This window comes from Lagopus leucura, unplaced genomic scaffold (assembly GCF_019238085.1).
Source record: "Lagopus leucura isolate 7727_CA_CO unplaced genomic scaffold, USGS_WTPT01 Super-Scaffold_100002, whole genome shotgun sequence".
Classification (NCBI taxonomy): domain Eukaryota; kingdom Metazoa; phylum Chordata; class Aves; order Galliformes; family Phasianidae; genus Lagopus; species Lagopus leucura.
In genome coordinates, this window is record NW_024962263.1 from 72,037,200 (window position 1) to 72,055,918 (window position 18,719).

An 18,719-nucleotide genomic window follows, 5' to 3' on the forward strand; every position below is an offset into this window, starting at 1 on the left:
ATTGAAGAGGATAGAAGGAGGAGAGACAGTAGTAGCTCTTTTTGTCTTTTAGATTGCTTTTTATGTGGCCTTCTAGCCATTTAAAGCATTCATTTAGCTGTCCTAACAAATAGAATTTGACTCTCCTAAAATTGTTTGTCATCATCAATACTGTGTGGGGAACATCTTCATTTGCCCCTTAGAATGCTCTTAATGTTCTTATGTAGTTATTGGTCATAGGATCATAGAATTATCATAGAATGGCCTGAGTTGAAAAGGACCACAATGATCATCTAGTTTCAATCCCCCTGCCACAGGCAGGGTCACCAACCACCAGACCAGGCTGCCCAAAGCCAGCAGTACACTGATTTTATACTGATTCTAGAGAGATCCTGTTCTCCAGGACATCACTTCAATTATGATATTTAGTACAATTCAGCGAAAAGCAGGTGTTTGGGTTTTTTTCTTCGTATTGATCAAATTTTAATGGGCATTATGGTTAACCAAGTTCAGCAATTATGGACTGCAATTTCTAGTTATTTTCTCAAGAGCTTCAGCATAGTGTTTGCTGAACCTACTGTAAACTACTGCATAGAAGTAGCCTACTAAGTCTGCCTTTATAAAGAAAAAGGAAATTGATTGTCCACACCATTTAATTGTGAGTCTCACATATCACTGTTGTAAGTCTTAAAGTGAGATATGATTTTTTTAAAATTCCATTCTACACCAATGCCTCATCTGTACAACTTAACTTCATGAGACACATGTAATCTGAGATATGTTTGAATGGATGAGTCCTGGAAGAATGTAAGGTGCAGAATTCTGCATAAATGCTATTGCAGGTTGGTAGAGAAAAGCTTTTCCAAGAGAAAAATTGCAGTCCCCAGCAGAAAAGCATTTATAATGATAAGCTATTCTCATCATTCAAAAGATAATTAGATGTTTCAGGAGCAAAATAAAAATACTAATGAGATATTTATTCAGAAGATGGTTAGAGCTAGGTAGCTTAGAAAAAATGACAACCAGCAAAGAAATTCTTACTGAACTTACAAAATCAGTTTGGTTTTTGAGGAAAAATGAAAAGCAATTATTCATTTTGCTTCACTTCTCAAAACACCTGATGAGATATTCAGATATTCTTCAGAGTAATGACTGAAGTCCTTCATCTTAATTCCTGTGCATTTACAAAATGTGTTACGTGGCTGATCTCCTTGAAATAACATAAATCTTATGTACAAATAACAACTTAATCCACAGTAGATAAGACTACTGATATATATGTCTGAAATAAATAGAAATAAATAGAAAATAATACTGTATCCATGACATATCTCTCTTTCTGAGATTTAGATTACGCACTGTTTAGATTACACTGTAGAACTAAAGAATTATCCTATTGACAAATTAATTTGGTAAGGTTTGTTGGTTGGTTGGTTGGTTGGTTGGTTTGTTGTAATTCTTTAAAGTACAGCCCCTGCACATGCCCCTTGGGATTCCAAAGCTTAATATCTCAAGAAATACTGTAATGTCTTTCAGAATCTACAAGTTATTTCTACATGTGCTATATATATTTTTTTTTCCCCGAAAATGATTTCAGTAATAATTAGTAGCACTAACATAAGCCGGGAAGGTTTCAATCTTCGTTGAGAAAGCTTCCCACACATGAAGGAGGTGTCTACAACGCTTACCCTGGTATCGGTCAAATACACTGTTTTGAATTTCATTCAGTCTATATATCTATCATTCACTATTTTGAAAGTCATGTTTGAAGAATGAGATCATTCAAGACGTCCTGTGGGAAATTTGATCTCATGGATACAACTGAGCTGTTTGGAGCATATCCCCAGTTTAATCAAAACCTCTGCAGATGACTTGAAAGTTGAGCTGTCACAAGCTAAACATTTTTAGGTTAGCTGACAGTCCTATTGGAGATACTGAATAATGTAGCCTTCTGTTAAAGAGAACTTCTCCAGGCTTCTTCCAGTAGAAAATTTTGTTTTGTGTCTCTAAAGAACGTAGCACTCATAAACATCTAAAGGACAGCTGTGAACTTCAACAAAAATATTTACTCAAGATAGTTCTGTTGTAGAGATGTCCAACTGACAGAAATATTGCAGAGTTGTCTTGTTTTTGTTGATATGGAAGAATTACTGTTCCCATCTGCAGTGCACTCACCACTTTGCTGTGTGTTGCTGGGTGTATGGACAGCACTGAACAGTGCACCATGCTCCAGTTTATTACTATGTGAAAACACTTTCCACACATGTTAATGATCAGAAAAATTGTCTCAAGCGTAACTGGCCCTTGCACTTCAGTAGCGTAGGTAAAAAAACACTTGGTGAGAAAGTGTGTTACAGTGACACAAGTAACCATTTGATCTTACTATTAAGCTTCCTAGTTTCTTTCAGTGTGCATTCATTCTACTTTTATTTGTAGAATAATATTTTGATGCAGAAAACCCTACCACGAAACCTATGTACGTATCTTCAATTTACAGAAAATTCATATATGAATAATTCCGTGTGTTTGGTCAGTTACCAAAAAAAAAAAAAAAGTTGGCACTTTTTCAGAGGACATCCAAATTCTGCATTTAGATGCTCAAATCACTGTAGAAGCTGAGAACATTTGCGTACAAGACCTGGACTGTCTCCAAAGTGCCCATGTATAAAATCTAGGTATGCTAAACATTTCTGACTTTTCCAATTTGATTATGTAGTTGTTTTTAATTGGTTCTTGCTCTAAGCCCAACCACTGTGAATGTTAAAAAATAAGTAACTGATGTAGAAAAACCTTGATGCCTCAGTTAAGTACAGATGTTAAAGTGGAGAAAATGCCACTCGGCATCAGTGTCTGAAACAAGTTCATTAGTCTGCCCGTGATGAATAGCAATTCTAATTATTGCTTCTCTAGAATTATTTTCATATAGTTTCTCTTGAGTCAGTCAAGCATCAAGACTCCTAAACTAAAAGCTTCATTAAGATGCTTCAGGATTCTTGGGGGTGTTAGTGTAGTGCTGTTCATGTGAACTTCATATTTGGAGGTCTGTGATCTTCTGTAATTTTGTGCATGACAGCTGCAAAATTTGATAACAGTTTGTTAGTATTTAGTGAACTGCACAGCATAATATCAGTACAGAACAGCTGTGCTGTGTGGATGAGTATTTTAAATCAAATGTATTAATATTCTCTCTTAAAACAGATAAAGTGAAAACTTCAGCTCATAGGAAGCTATATTTAGTGTGCCTTATGAAATCCCTAATTTGAAATGTATGACAGTTTTTGATGCAGCGCTCCCATGAAAATGCAGTTGCATTGCAGATGTCTCTGTCATGTGCCCATCTTTTATGTGTCCACAGCTCTCAGTTGTTTATCTCTGATTATCTCTGTACTGATTATCAGGTTCTGTGTGCTCTGTACTTTAAGAGGCTTGCTGTAGTTATAGAGCCTTTGATTCTATGGTAATGACTTAATATTTATAGCTGCAAGCAGATTCCGGTGTTTATCCTATTTTTACTACTGCTATAATTATTTTTGCTCTATAGTAGCTCCATGGTCAAGTTGCACTTTAGACCTGTTTTTACTGTCTCTGTATAATTTCAGCAGGATAATATTTTTATTTCACTCTTCTAATCTTATCACTGGGACCCCACAATATTTTTGAGCCTGGAAATTAAATTGTCCCTTTTCCAATTGAGAATGTTACCATAAGTTTGGGAATGTTATCTCTTTCGAGAGAGACATGAGTGGTCCAACTCCTGTGCAAGCAAAACCAATCACATTTTAAAGAGATTTATGTTCTCATGTTGGAAGTACCAAAAGTTACCACGTCAGTTGTTACCATGACCAGTTACCCTGGTCATTCAGTCTTCAATGGCATTTTGAGGTTTGTTAAGAGTTTAGAAGAACTCTGGCATTGATTGCTAAACATATTTATTATGATGTTGACCAGTGTACAGATCACTGATGGCGATTTAATTGAGCCTTCCATGAAAGCTTTGTGTCACTGTCTTCTTGCTGAAGCTTTGTAGCTGAAGAGCTGTCTCTCACTGCTCTCTCTGCGTCTCTTGTGGCTCATGGTAATCACAGATTATTACACTGAACTTTCAAAATCTGCTTTTGTTTATAACAATGAAAATACTAAATAAAGCAATTGAACTTCTAATAAAAAATAATACTTCGAATTTTTTTCTCCAATATTTTAGATAAAGAAAGCATATTTTTAAATGAATATAAAGACTCAAAGACCAGTGAATCATTAAACTATTATATGCTGGTACCAAGTGCTTTCAAGACCAGCATTGTAACTCTGATCTGCCAAAGCTAACCTTAGACAGACTTAATTAAAGTCTAAAGCCGATCAAGAACCTTGCTACGTTCTTGGCTTTTGCATTTGAAAGTTCTGTACATGATTATATCTTTTTTGTAGCAGTTTTCTTAGTTTTCTATCTTTCCAAGAAGCGGAAAAAACATTTTCACCTTTTCCTTACTCAGTTCTTCTTAAAAAAATACTGTAGGATAGTTTTTATCAGAGGTTGGTACAGAGCTTTGCATATTGAAGGGATGGGAGCATCTTCCATGCATCCTTGATTTTAGCAACTAAGTTGAAAACAAGGCATCTTCTGTGACCTTTGTCTTCATGGCTATGTTAACAACCTTTTGGATCATATTTCTGAAATACCTGATCTTCTTTATGCATTCATGCAGTGGAAATGCTCTCTTTTGCAGTTTTGATTTTGTTCTAGCTGTGAAGTGTTGGAAATAGTCAAGAAACCTAAGAAACTTTCTTAATTTGTCCCTAAGCTCTTTTTGTATCTTCATTAAACACATTTTTTTCTAGTACAGTAGCTTCAAAATATGGATGTTTCATTTAATGGAAATATTAAATTCTGTGGATGCTCATAGAAAGTTATGTTCTGTGAACTATGATGTAGTTATTTTCACTATGAGATTGCAAATGATTTTGCATTTTATGTTCTTTTGATTTCTAGCTGGTAAAAATACTTAGTATGAAATGAGGCAGAGAGCTATATTAACTCCATAGAATTGAAAGATGATGTTGAATTTCAACCTCTTAGCGGGTTGCTTTACCAAACCTGTTACTTCTCAATGTTTGACAGTTTGACACGTTGGCAAAAGGGAAGCTTTTTTTTTTTCTTCTTTTTTTCCCAGCTACATAGCATTACTGGATTGATGTGAAGTGACAAACAAATGTCTGTTTTTTAAGGTCATTGTCCTAAAATGATTGCAGTGATGGTGTGATATTCTTTCCCTTTTAATATACACACATATGCACATGTGCTCATGCACGTGTTTCAGCTTACATCTACGTGTACGGGGAAGAAGTTGATTGATTGATGTATATCCTTGGTCCTAAGGTTGTGTGAAAAGAAATACTTAGCTGGAAGTATTGAGTATTCTTGGAAGAATGAAATCCAATGAAGTAATGAAGTTTTGCTTATCTGTTTACCAAAAAATTTCCAGGAGGAAAACTATGAGTAATGTGGTAGAAAGCCAAATACTTTTGGAATCTCAGAAGTTTTTCACTGGAAAATACTTACAGCCTTAAAAGCTGGAATTTTCCAGTATTGGGGATCTCTTTGATCACTTTTTACTTGAATACTGTCTTCAGAACAAAAAGTCACTTATTTCACCTGTCACAGCTGTCAGGAGGTTTTTGAAGGCCTATTTTTTCAAAGCGTTATTATGAGGTTAAAATATGCAATTCTTCCATTTCTTATAATCACATGTTAAATTGATCCTCACAAAATATGTGAAAACTTCCTTGAATTTGTTATTTATCTGGTATCCTGTTTTCAGAGAGTGTTGTATCCTGGGCCAGTGAATTAAACTTCTACAGTAAGATGCACAGTTACTTTAATACATCCAGCTTTTTAAAAAAGATTTTTGTTAAAATGCTTTGTAAAATGGTCATGTGGGAACCTTTAAAACTGTTCAATCCAGGGAGGCTTTGCTTAGAACACTTCATGTATCCTATTGCCTTAATTCAACATTAGCTCTACAATGGAAGCAAGATTCATTTTTTTCTTTAATTATCGGAAACAGAAATCTTTCTTGAACTCAAACTCTATGTTTATCTCCCTGGAAGATATTACTACCCCAACTTTTAAACCTGAACCTTGGGTTAGTTTTGAGGACATTTCTGTGCAAAGTTTCATTATGCTATATATTTTACACAACTCTTATGATATAATTTTAATTATACAAAATAAAAAAGAAAATACAATAATTTTTTTTTTAAGTTATTCTAAGGAAAAAGGTCTGTTTAACTAGTTTCATTATTAATGCATCATACTGACCACGAGTTATTTTAAATTGCAAAATTGTTGCATGGTGGTTATTACTACACTTCTGAAGTATAGCTGTAGGAGCTATAACTCTATTTGAATCAAACATAAAACCAGGAATATTTGCATACATATTTTCATTACAGAAAATCAAGAAAAACATGTGACAACATTCTTGATCAGAACCCATCAGTTATCATGCTTACAACTGCTGCAGGTGTGGTAGGAAATTAAAAATTGAAACTTCAGATTAACTGTATATTTGCTTTTCTTTTTAGATTATCGACATAATGGAAGAGATCTCCAAAGTTCAACGCTATCAGTGCCGGAGCAAGTTATGTCATCTAATCATTGCTCTCGATCAGGGTCCCCTCACCGTGGAGATAGTATAGGACGGACAAGATCATGGTCTCCCAGTGTCCCTCCCCCACAAAGGTAAATTGTTATTGAAACATGTAGGTATATAAACTTAAGTGCTATTGATTCTGTAAAAACACTGGAAAGAATCTCCTGACTTTCAAAATGGGAACAAATTGATTAGATCTTATAAAACTGTATAAAGTCAGTAATGTTTTTATTACATTATATTGATGTCTGGAAGTTCATCTGATTTTATGTCTAAAGAAAGAAAAATACATCTCCAGATTTTTATTTTCATGAGCTATTTAGAAGATGCCTTTTACTTTCTGATGGTTTGACATTTTCTCACTGTTCTAGCTCATTGTTCTCATCAGTGGCTGTTTTCAATCTTTTTGTCTGTGTAGAATTAAGATGCTGGCAGTGCCATACTTCACATAGAAGCTTTCTTTCTACATTTCTTCTTCAAACGTTTAAAACATCAAAAATAATTTTTCATACATATGGTTTCATATTGAAAAAAATCAACTCTTCATTTGGAAGGTTTGTGATGTCCTGTAAAACCAAGATCAGGACAATTCTTCTAACCTGACCAATTTGGATAATTACAACTGTTTGGTTCAGTATACTTTTTAAGAAATAATTAAAACTTTATCTGTATGGATAAGATTTCTTAAGAGGAAGCAGAATGTAGTTGTCAGGGGAATTAAACCTGTGTTCCAGCACTTTTTTTTACTATGTATGGGTTTTCAGTTCCTGTAATTCAGCTGAAATAAAAGGAATAAGATAATGTTCACTGTTTCCATTTAATACTGAAGATTTGGTATCCAGTGTTCCCAGTAAGGTACGTGTGTGTATTGCTTTCTTTTACAGCCATTCCAATTCTCTTGTGTTCTATGTTTCTTTCTTTCATTTTTGTTCTTTCTGTTAGTTTAAGATTCTTTTGGCTGCATATTCTCTTATGTTTTTACTTACCATTTCCCTTAACAAACAGAGATTGTTATCATTTTCCCTTAGAGAAGTATTAGGATTCCAAATTATCTCATAGCTAACAGGTAGAAAATTAAGTTTCTTCTTGAAATCTAAAAGCATACATAAGCATAGCCTTATTTTAAATGAAACATACTGGTAGTTAGATAAGCAGTAGATACAGAGAGGCCCATTCTGCTTTCAGTGGTACTGAATTCAGGCTAAGTAATTGCCTATGCTAACTCTGCTGGGGTTATTCCTATTGGATATTTAAGAGTTCTTAAGGGTTTTTTAAGGGTCCCTTCTAACTCAAACAGTTCTTTGATGCCATGAGATAGACAAAAATATGGTCAAAATCCCTTTTAAAATTCTTTTATTTTCTGTGTTGTGTGTATTTTAACTAAGCTAGTAATTAAGACTTGTCTAACACCATTGAAAAACCTTCTTTTCATTTTCTTGCTATTTTGTATGTTGGTAATGTTTACATGAAACTTTCCTTCCTTCCTGATTTTAAACTAGAATTTAAAAAATAATTTGGAACTTACAGAGTAAGCTTCAACTGTTTCCTATGATGTCATATGATGTCACAGTGAAATGCATTATTTATCTAATATTTCCCTGCCCATATCCCAAATCATTAAGAGCCCAAAGAATAGAGTTGCTAGAACATGAGACTTCATAGAAAAGAAGCAGCATAGTCTTTTGAGTACAGAAATACCTATTTTAAACCTAATGAAGATCTAGGTCTACTTGGAAGAGCTGTAAACATTTTTACATTTAACGTCTTGTTAATAAATGTATATAGTTTGAGGCCCTTAAAATTCACAAATGATACCCGGCATAATAACTGAAAAGAAAATATTATTTTGAATAGCTATATAACATGGCAGCCCTCAGTTTGCATGGTTTTACTTTTAGCAGAGGTCAGGACAAGTCTTATATAAAGCAGTAGAAGATTTGTAATGTTTTCACTAATGTATGCAGTGGACTGTGTGTTTCTAGATCAGGTTAGAATGTGTCAGACAGTGAGCAATAGGGTGTTTAGCTTTTTTGAAGATGGCATTTGAAAAAGCAAGATGGTAGAAAACAGTGATCTGGATGAGAGGATTAGGTGCACCCTTCTTCCTACAGTAACAAGTTAGGTGGGACTGTTGAGCTGCTTGAGGATAGGAAGCCTTTGCAGAGGGATCTGCACAGGCTGGACTGATGAGCTGGTGCTGTTTCCTGCACTTGGCTCACAACAATCCCATGCAGTGGTATTGGCTTGGGGAAGAGTGGCTGGAAAGTTGCCCAACAGAAAAGGACCTGAGAGTGCTGGTCAGTAGCCAGCTAAACATGACCCAGCAGTGTGCCCAGTGGCTCTGGTGAGGCTGCACCTCGACTACTATTGGGCCCCCTCACTACAACAAGACTGATTTTCTGGAACATGTTCAGAAAAGAGCAATGAAGCTGATCAAGTGACTAGAAAACAGACAGATGAGGAGTGGCTCAGGGAACTATTGATGCTCAGTCTGATGAATAGGAAGCTGAGGGGAGATCTCATTGCTCTCTACAAATTTCTTAAAGGAGGTTTCAGTGAGGGGGGTGCCGATTTCAGTGACAAATGATAGGATAGCAGGAAATGGCCACAAGTTGTACCAGGGAAGGTCTAGATCAGATTGCTTTACTCCATACACATTCTGTCAAATGCAAGAAGGTTCCAAAGGAGTAGATACATAAAATGGGAAAAAAAAATTCCTTATATAACAAATTTAATTGGACAAAGTCTGTCATTTCCCCTTAAACAGCAAATCTAGCTAACAAAGGCATCTTTAGCAGAGTGAAAGAGCTTTATTTGAAGTACAAGAAATACATTTGTGTAGGATGTTTGAAGGCAGCATGAAGTCATAGCCTGATATAATAGAGAAATCTAAAGGAGAACTGATTTATTTAGAACAGTAAGCTATAAATACAATTTTACTGAAAGCTACTTGAGCACACAGGATGGTACTGCATTTTCAGGACCAAGGCTAATAGTTTGGTAGTTTGGGCAGGAGTTTTCACTGTGTTTGCAGAAGATGAAAGTCAGGTATTTAGGAAGTTTTGCAAAAAGTGACAGGTTGAGGAAGCTTTAATGTTTAAGTCATAAGAAGGATGGAGTAAAAGAAGATAATACTATAAACAGAAATAGCTGTTTTTTACGTTTTTTTTAAACCTGAATGAAATGAGATGAAATGATAGACTGTGGAAAGGAATTAGAGACTAAAGTTGAGAAAGAAGGAATAAGAATTGGTTGCTGAACAGCAGAAGAGAACCATCAGTAACCATTTCAGAGTAAAAATGTGTATGAAAGAGTCCAATTGTGGAGTAAAGCCATTTTGGTATTCATAATTTTGGTGTAAATAAAGTAATTAAAACATGCACAGAAAAGATACGGGCTAGATGTTGTAGAGTGAAAGGTAGAAAAATTGCACCTATTTCTAATATGGTACTTAGAAAATTTAGTTGGTAAACTGAATTCTGAGGAATCCAGAACTGTGTCCAGTTCTGGACTCCCAGCACAAGAAGGACATGGAGCTGTTGGGGCAAGTCCAGAGAAGGGTCACAAAAATGATCAGAGAGCTGGAGCACCTCCCCTACAAGCACAAGCTGAGGGAGCTGCGGCTCTTCAGCCTGGAGAAGAGAAAGCTTCAAGGAACTTAGTGGCCTTTCGGTACCTACAGGGGGCCTACAGGAAAGCTGGGAGGGACTTTTTATGAGGGCATGTAGTGACAGGATGAGGGGAAAAGGTTTTAAACTGGAATAGGACAAATTTAGTCGAGATATTTAAGAAATTCTTTACTGTGAGGGTGGTGAGACACTGAGACAGGTTGCTTAGAGAGGTTGTGAATGCCCCCTCCTCGGAGCATTCAAGGCCAGGCTGGATGGGGCTTTGAGCAACATGGTCTACAGGGAGGTGTCCCTGCCTATAGCAGGGGGTTGGAAATAGAATCATAGAATGGCCTGGGTTGAAAAGGACCATAATGATCATCCAACCTAAACTATTCTCTGATTCTAACTTACTATTTGGCTTCATAATAGCCAAAGTGAAGAAATGCAATTACAGGATGGTGGAGGTTGGCAGAGACCTCTGAGTCCATCTCATCAACCTCTGCTTAAGAAGGGACAACCCAGAGCAGGGTGCCCATTCCCATACCCAGTTAATTTACTAGAAATAAACTACTGCTACTGGCAGAAGTTCATGTTGCTCTTTTATTTATATTACAGGATTTTATTGTTGTTGTTGCTATTTTTTTTTTTTTTAATCAGGCTTTACTGTGCCAGAAATCCAGCAGTACTCATCGTGTCTTACTGCAGTTTACATATTTATATTATAACCAAGCTCAAAACTCTTGGAAAATTCTTTATAGTGCATGTTTCATCTAGGAAGGTAAATTTCATTGAATGTGCTTCTTTGGAAAGACTAATTTTTGTCTAAAGTGTACCATTTTAATGAAATAATTGAGTTGAGTATCAGAACAAAACAAAAAAATCATATCCCTACCATTAAGATAGCACTTTTTCAATAGGCAAAAATAAAGATTACAATAAAACTATGAATTACATGAGTATGAAATTATACAAAAGATAGATTAAGTAAACCAACTCGTGTTTGCTAACAACTTTATGTTGTAGTTCAGCTACAGAACTCATAATCTGCTCTCTTTTATCCCTAGTCGGAATGTGGATCAGGGACCAAGAGGGACACGGTCTACTGCGGCACATTACAATACCCTGAACCGAATGGAAAGACACCGTGCGATAGATGACCACTACTCCCCGGACAGAGAGAGGTAATTATCTGACTGATATTAAGCACAGCTGTAGCCTACTCTCATTAGTGTGAAATACTTTGGAGTGTCTCTAAAATAGGTAACCAAATTGCTTACCTTTTCCCACAGATGAACATTTCCCTACTTATGAAGGAAATATATACAATGTGCACAAGGCTGACAAAAAACTATATTAATAAATTCCCTAAGTGCAGAATATCTTAAAAAGAAATTAAGAATGAACTTGGTCATTTTTTGCTGCTGAATGAAGAGATAATTTGAGTTCACAATTAATGTGATACTCCCATTGCAATTAACAGACATAATGAAAATATACTGTAGCACTGTGTTTTCTTTTCTTAACTTTATGAGCCACTTGGTGATAAAATTACTTGTTATGGCAATGTGTACTAGAATGAAGTTGGGGTCCTTGTATTTAGAAGCACATCTTACCACAAGTAAAGGTTTGCCTGATCAAACTTCCAAAACTGTACTGACTTGTATGAGTTTTAATGATACAAAACCAAACTGCAAGATGTAGTTGGTTAATGTAGATAATTATGCTGGGTTCGTGTAGTAGTGCCTTTCTGCAGTTACAAAAGTAATTATCTTCCCCACCTCATTGTCTTTATGCCAGGAAATCAAAGGAAAAAGGAGATTATACATTTAGTCTAGAACTTCTTCCCCCTTGTAATATTCCAAGCTGAAAATCTGTCCATCATAAGGTAGATTATAATCAGGCTGATATTATCTCATTTCATAAATGTAGATAGCAAGGCATAATACATGTATATTTTGCAATTCAAGTGAGTCCTGTGTGGCTAGTATTATTTGAAATTAATACTTCTACTGATGATTCTTACAGATTATTCCTCAAGTGACACCAAAGCACAGAATTGGTGTTAGAAGCTGTAATACAAACAACTTAAGACATCAGCATTTTTTGCTGACTTTACTGAACTGAAAAGGTGAATGTGTCTTAAAGAACATTGATGTGATAATCACTGACTGTAAAGAATGTAAGACAGAATAGTCTGAAAAAATATATAATTTTATTTTCCTAATTAGATAAGTTAGAAAAAAAGAGTACCAAAAATAAAAATAAAATACATATAGTTATTTAAGCAACGTTAAATTGAATTTGGCCAAAAAAGTCAAGTGGACAAAAAATTAAGTTACTGAAAAGCAATGAAATGTCATCCAAAATGTTAACCATATTCATTACAAGTATATCATAGGAAAGCCTCCTTTGAAGTATTTGATACTCCTGTTTGTGCTGCAGAAAAATGTTATTCACTTGATTGATGAGGCTAGATGATTTTCATGCAGAATGAAATAATTTAAGGATTCCAAATTGTTTCTGGTATATTGTTTCTGGAATATTCTTGGGATTGTTTACTGTGTGAGTTTGCCTCCCAGATATATGCACAGCAGTGAAAACTAGCCAGAAGTATAGTAATAAAGTCTTCTCCCATGACTTAATAAAAATATCCCCTACTGAACTGGTTTAGATTAAAGAAAGAAAACCTGTTTTTTTTTAGAACGTATCAGAAAAACAATGTCTGAAGTTGGTGACAAATGTATTGAGTTTTCACGTGATCAGTCTCAATGAGTAGATGTTTCTTTGTTAGGTATATTCTGAATTGCTGCATACAGGTGTATGTGTTGTTTGTATTTTCCAAAGCACCAAAGTTCTCCCCAGTTTCTACATGGTGAATGATTATCTAGCAAGTCAGATTACTGACTAACTTACATTTACCTATTTCAGCATATAGTGTTTGAAGTATCTTGGTTCTAGGCAACACAAAACAGAAAAAGACTAGTCCCAAAAAAATTATCATATTTTCTATTCTCTGTTGTTAACTAACTGACTTTATGAGTGGAAAGATTATTAAACTTCAAATTATGTTACTGAATATTTGTCTGATACTGTCAGTGTTAGGTAATAAAAAGCACTGTGCATGCACGAGTCATTGAAATAACTCGTCAATAGTATTCTGAAACCCCTGAAATCAGTTTATAGATGTGTAAAAACTGAAGTTTTAAACAAGTTTATAATCTTTCTACTTGCCATTCTTGCTTTGTTCCATATTTAACCTTTGTGAAACAAAATCATACTTTGCTTTCCCACTGCTCTGATGATTTGCTGTTTCCACAGTCCATTTATCCTTTGGAGATGTCTGTAAAAACGGGACTTTGAAAAAGTATGTTCTTGCAGACAGTTGCTAAGTTTAAATATGACTGAGTGTATATATAAGAGCTCTTGTTCCTTCCTTTTCCAGATACATGTCTAACACACATGGTACTAAGGTGTGAGGTACTGTGCGACTGTATGTGAGAAGGTCTAGTGACCTTGAGCCTGATTGCAATGTAAATGGTCCCTCAAAATCAAAGTTAGAAGTGAAAATCGAATTATTAAGAAAGCAGGAAGACACACATTTTTTTATTTAGCTGGAGATAATTTTAATGTCAAGCACCAGCCTCAACACATTGTTTTTGATTCATATATTGATTTTGGTTGGCAGGATAGAGCTAGAGTTAAAAGTTATATTGATTCCTTTATTACCAAAAATGTCAGAATTGTATTGTCCTTTCTGGGTACTCAAAGTAGGGGGTCAAGTTATTATCAGACATTCAAAATGCCCCAAAAATTCATATGCCAACTCTCACATCTCCCTTCTTCTAACTTCAGTGCCTCTTTTATAAAGAAAAATAATCCTACCAATCAGCCCAAAGAGCCACCTTTTTCTTTCTCTGCAATTTGATAAAGTTAATTCCTGCTTTTCAATGTTTCTGGATGTTTAGAAAATTCTAACTTGACTAGTTTGTATGTATTTGGTAAGATGCAAATTCATACCAGTAAAAAAAAACAAAGGAAAAAAACAAAAAGAAAAAAAAGAAACTGTTTTGTTAGCAATCTTAATAATTTGTGCTTGTCATGCATTTGATTTGCTGGTTCAGTTGAAGAGATGTACAAGTATTACTAAAAAGGGAGGGACAGTAGTGTTGCCCATCTACTTAGTGTACAACTTAAAGTAAATTAAAATACATTAGAAAAAATAGATCATCATAATGGATGAAAACTGAGAGAATGAAAAAGATTCTTGTGTCAACCAAATTTAGTTCATGCAGGCTCTGGTGGTGGGACAGAAAATCTTATTTTGCCTTTTTTCAGAATTACTTACAGGCTGTTCAGTAAGCACAATGTAGGATGTCAGTGTACTCCAGTTGTTCCATTTCTACGTAAATACTTGGGAGTCAACACCCCACTCTAATACAGAAGCCAGAACATTAATTAAATTGTGAGAACTATTGAAAGCAATAGCAAATGTCATAATGCCTCTTCTTTACTGTTGAGTGAAATAGCTCAGCACCAAGTTAAACTGTACTTGCACAGTAAGAACAGGAAGGAATACACTGGATTGTACAGTGATGCACTCTGCATACATGTATGTGTTTTCAGGAGTGCTTCTAGGACTGTTCTGCTATGTGTAGATTGTTCCTGGAAACTAAAATTAAACAATCTGAATCACTCATGTCTTTTTTGTTATCCTCATGATTTGCTGATTTTTTTAGAAAGTGTGAGGAAATGGACAAGTAGGTGAGTGATAACAGAAGAATTTATGTCAGCACTTTCTGTTCACTGAAAAAAAAGGGAAAATTATAGTGCTTGTCCATATCTCTGCAACTGTATTGTGAGATTAATGGAAATCTTTTCACCTGATGCAGGGGAAAAAGTACGTTTGTGTGTCTTTACGTAGTTGGTCATACTGCAAAAGCTGTGGTGCTTCTTAATCAGACTTATTTCATTGCTTTAATGTAAGTGAAATAAGTTGCTGCAAATTATCCTCTTTGTAGCAAAATGTACAATGTTTCAGAAATTTCTGAGGCTTATATTTTCATTTTGCCATACTATTATTTGACATACTTCTGCTATTGAATGCTGTCATGTAGCAAATGAGGGCTGTGTGATCTAAATGGAGGTAGCAAAATAGAAGTATCTTTGAAGTCTACCATCTTTTAAAAGATCTGCTATGTCTAAAACGTACCCATGTCTCTGTGATCTTCCATTCATTCCCCCCTATATGTACAAAGGAGATTGTTATTTTCACAAACAGTTCAAAGACGTGTTTATTTTGCATTCAGTTGTAGAACATTTCTGGATTTGTTTTGCATTGAGACAATGCAAAACTTAATGACAGCAATCAATTGAATCATGTTTTTACTACATTACAATTTACTTAAATCATGATTTTAAGTGGTTTAGGCTGGATAGTAGCTAAAGGGATGTTTTCCATATCTTGGCATTGAACAGGGGGAAATAGTGAAGTGTCAGGCAGCTTTGGTATTTCATTGTTAACATACTCATAAAAAATTATAGAATTTATTTGAAGCTGAGTACGTGAAGTATTAATAAAATCAGAAAAAATAGTGGACTGTTGACTGAATGATCAGTAGACAGACAGCATTTAAACCTTTTGTACTGCAAGCCAAAATATATAAACTACAGAACAGTGCGTGTGTTCTGTGTGGCCTCTTAATGTGCATCCTGTCATATTTTGACCTATGCGATGTCAATGAATCTGACTTCCATACAGATGCATTCCATGCAGTTGAAAAACTTACTGAAAATATTGTGGCGTGTCATGTGGTGTCCCAACCATTTTCAGAGAAACAGAGAAAGAGAGAGACATGCTTACATGAGCAATACCTTTATTATTATTTGTGCAGCTGAGAATGCTGCATCATAAAATACTATAAAATACTGCAGGCTTTTTAGGCTACATATTCTTGTTGTATGATGTATGACTTGTTTTATAATGTGTAGAACTAATTCAGACTGAGTATTACAGAATCACAGAATTGCAGGGGTTGGGAGGGACCTCTGGAGATCTTCTAGTCCCCTCCAAAAGCAGGTTCCCTACAGTTATTTGTTATGTTGCACTTTTAAGAACATACTATTTTATCAGTTAGATAACGTATAGCATTTGCTCTAAAGAAAGAACAGGGAAAATTATAAGCAAGTAGCACTGCTGGAGGACCAGGTCAAGTGTAAACTGAATCTTACTTGTAGTCTCCATACAGACAAGATAGACAAGAAGAGCTCTGAGTGGTAGGAAAGCATATATTAAACTTGTTAAAGGTTATTACATATTAGACTATGTATGGTTGCATCTAAATAGCAGCTTACTGTGTTCTAAGGTTTTGAATTGAAAAACCCGAAAAGATTAAACATCTCAAACAAAAGTCTCAGAACTTGGTAACAGTACTAAAGTCCTGTGTTTCTGCAAGTGCTGGGAAAAAACTTGATACTTGATTCAGGCATTTAAGATGACAGAGTGGGGATTTGAAGAGCATTTACTGGTGGTGTTTCATTCAAATACCAGTAGGTGAAGGAAACAATCTGGGGTGTTCCTTGTGAGCTGTAAGGAGAGAGAAATTGTACTTCTCAATAGGAATAATTAAAAATTAATGCTCTGTAACCCTGCCTGAAGTTGCAGTTTGGCTTAAAGATTTGTTCTTAACTCTTTGACTATATTGTATTTGTTTGATTTTGGAAGACTATCAAGAAAATTTGTCAACAGTTCTCTGGAAAGAGAAAAGGGAAGTGCAAGTGAAATGTTAGCATTAAACTGCCATCTATGAGCTAGAAGCAATTAATTACTTACTAATGTAATATTTGCAAAAGCTTTGCAGTGTTAATTCCAGCATTTCATGTAAATCATTTAAGGGCTTTCATGTAAACATAACCTGTGAGTGGTTACTGTGGTGAAAATAGACTGCTATGCACGTTTGCCTTGCTTGCACTTACCGTAGCTGCTGTGGGGTGGATTCCTGCGTTTTTCTTTAATTGTTCTTCCTGAGTGTGTGCATATACTCTAAAGGAAATATTAAGAACAGGATGAAATTAAATTTTTTACTGCTTCTCAAAAGCATAATGACTGCCAAGTTATGGGTAGACTGGTTCTGGTTTTCAGGGCACTATTACAAAGTCTCGTCTCTAATTTTCAAATTAATGTGCCGTGTTGGGCTCCAGTGGATTGTGTGTGGCTCCTTGTTCTTCTAACAATTTGTCTGCAATCACACTGTAAGCAAGGACTTAAGTTAAAAGCATTTTATAGTGGAGGCTATAAAATTTTGCAATTATTTGGCAAGCAGTGAGCACAAAGATCTGTTGTACTATATATATCGTTATCTTAAAATTCTTATAAAGAGTATTTACACATAGCTGATTATATATTTTATCCATGCATAAAGGAGAAGATAATAGGTGTAGGTAATACAGCTACTTGTAACAATTTGTGTGATTACTACTTGTCTGATTACTAAAACAAATTAAGACATGAGAAATAAATTGGGGGATAAATGTGAGGTTTTCAGTGTTTTTTGTGAAATTTCTTGGCACTTCTAATGTGTACTTTAGTTGTAAGACATCACTTTAAAAAAAACAACTTCAGTGGTGCTGTAGAGCAGGAACTCTTGCATTCTAATAATTCTTTGTAAATTGGAGAAACACTGTTTAAAAAATACTGTTTGCATATATTCGTACTAAAAGAGAAATAACATTATTTTTATAATAGAAGAATATTTAGTGCTGCAGTAGAGAGATATATATTTAAATATATATATATATTACTTTTTTGGGAGTATGAACAAAATGTAGATATTGTGTTTTTATTATTTTGAAATGCATGGATTTCCTTTCTGGCATTTTCGGTTACACTTATTTTACCTCTTCGCAAATTGTTTGAATACGAAGGGAGCTTTCATGTAAGTTCATCATATATGGGGTGAATATTAAGGAATCTCACCATCAGAAATAGTAAGCTCTGGAGCTAGCTATGTAGCAGCAAACTGGCAGCATTCCCAATGATGATAGTCTTTCAGACAGACTAGGTAAGCTGCTGCCAAATATATATGTTGGAGTTATCGCTGCCTTTAAGCAAGAGAATGGGTAATATGACTTCGTGAGACTGTTTGCAGAAATACATTTTTTCCCAACCCAAATAATGCAAAAAATCCCAAATTTTAACTATCCACGTGCTCCTATCTCTTACTTCTCAGAATAAATGTGTGAAACTCTACGTAATTGTATGTACACTTATACAATACTTTTGTAGCCCTTGTGTATGCAGGTTTTTGTGTCTTCTGTATTGTGAAGTGCATCATTCCTTCTCCATTTCATTGTCTCATTTATATTTTTCTTTCTGCCATCTGCTCAGTCATTATGTTACTTTACCTCGTTCCTGGTACACCCAGTCCACAGATCACCATCACAGAGATGCCAGGTATATGTTTTCCACTGTGTGACTCTGTGT

The 18,719-nt window shown here is 35.0% G+C and overlaps 1 protein-coding gene across 36 annotated transcripts in view; it reads left to right on the forward strand.

The window, feature by feature from the left end:
- Positions 1–18,719, forward strand: part of RIMS2 (regulating synaptic membrane exocytosis 2) — a 437,811-nt gene that overhangs the window by 279,894 nt on the left and 139,198 nt on the right. For 22 of the 36 annotated variants that reach the window (XM_042868720.1, XM_042868731.1, XM_042868726.1 and 19 more), the window contains 2 exons: positions 6,562–6,718; positions 11,305–11,421. In XM_042868720.1, the coding sequence (XP_042724654.1) occupies positions 6,562–6,718; positions 11,305–11,421 (274 nt within the window). Of the gene's footprint in view, positions 1–6,561; positions 6,719–11,304; positions 11,422–18,623; positions 18,690–18,719 lie in introns of all 36 variants that reach the window. The other 14 variants (XM_042868715.1, XM_042868724.1, XM_042868732.1 and 11 more) reach the window with 1 other exon arrangement.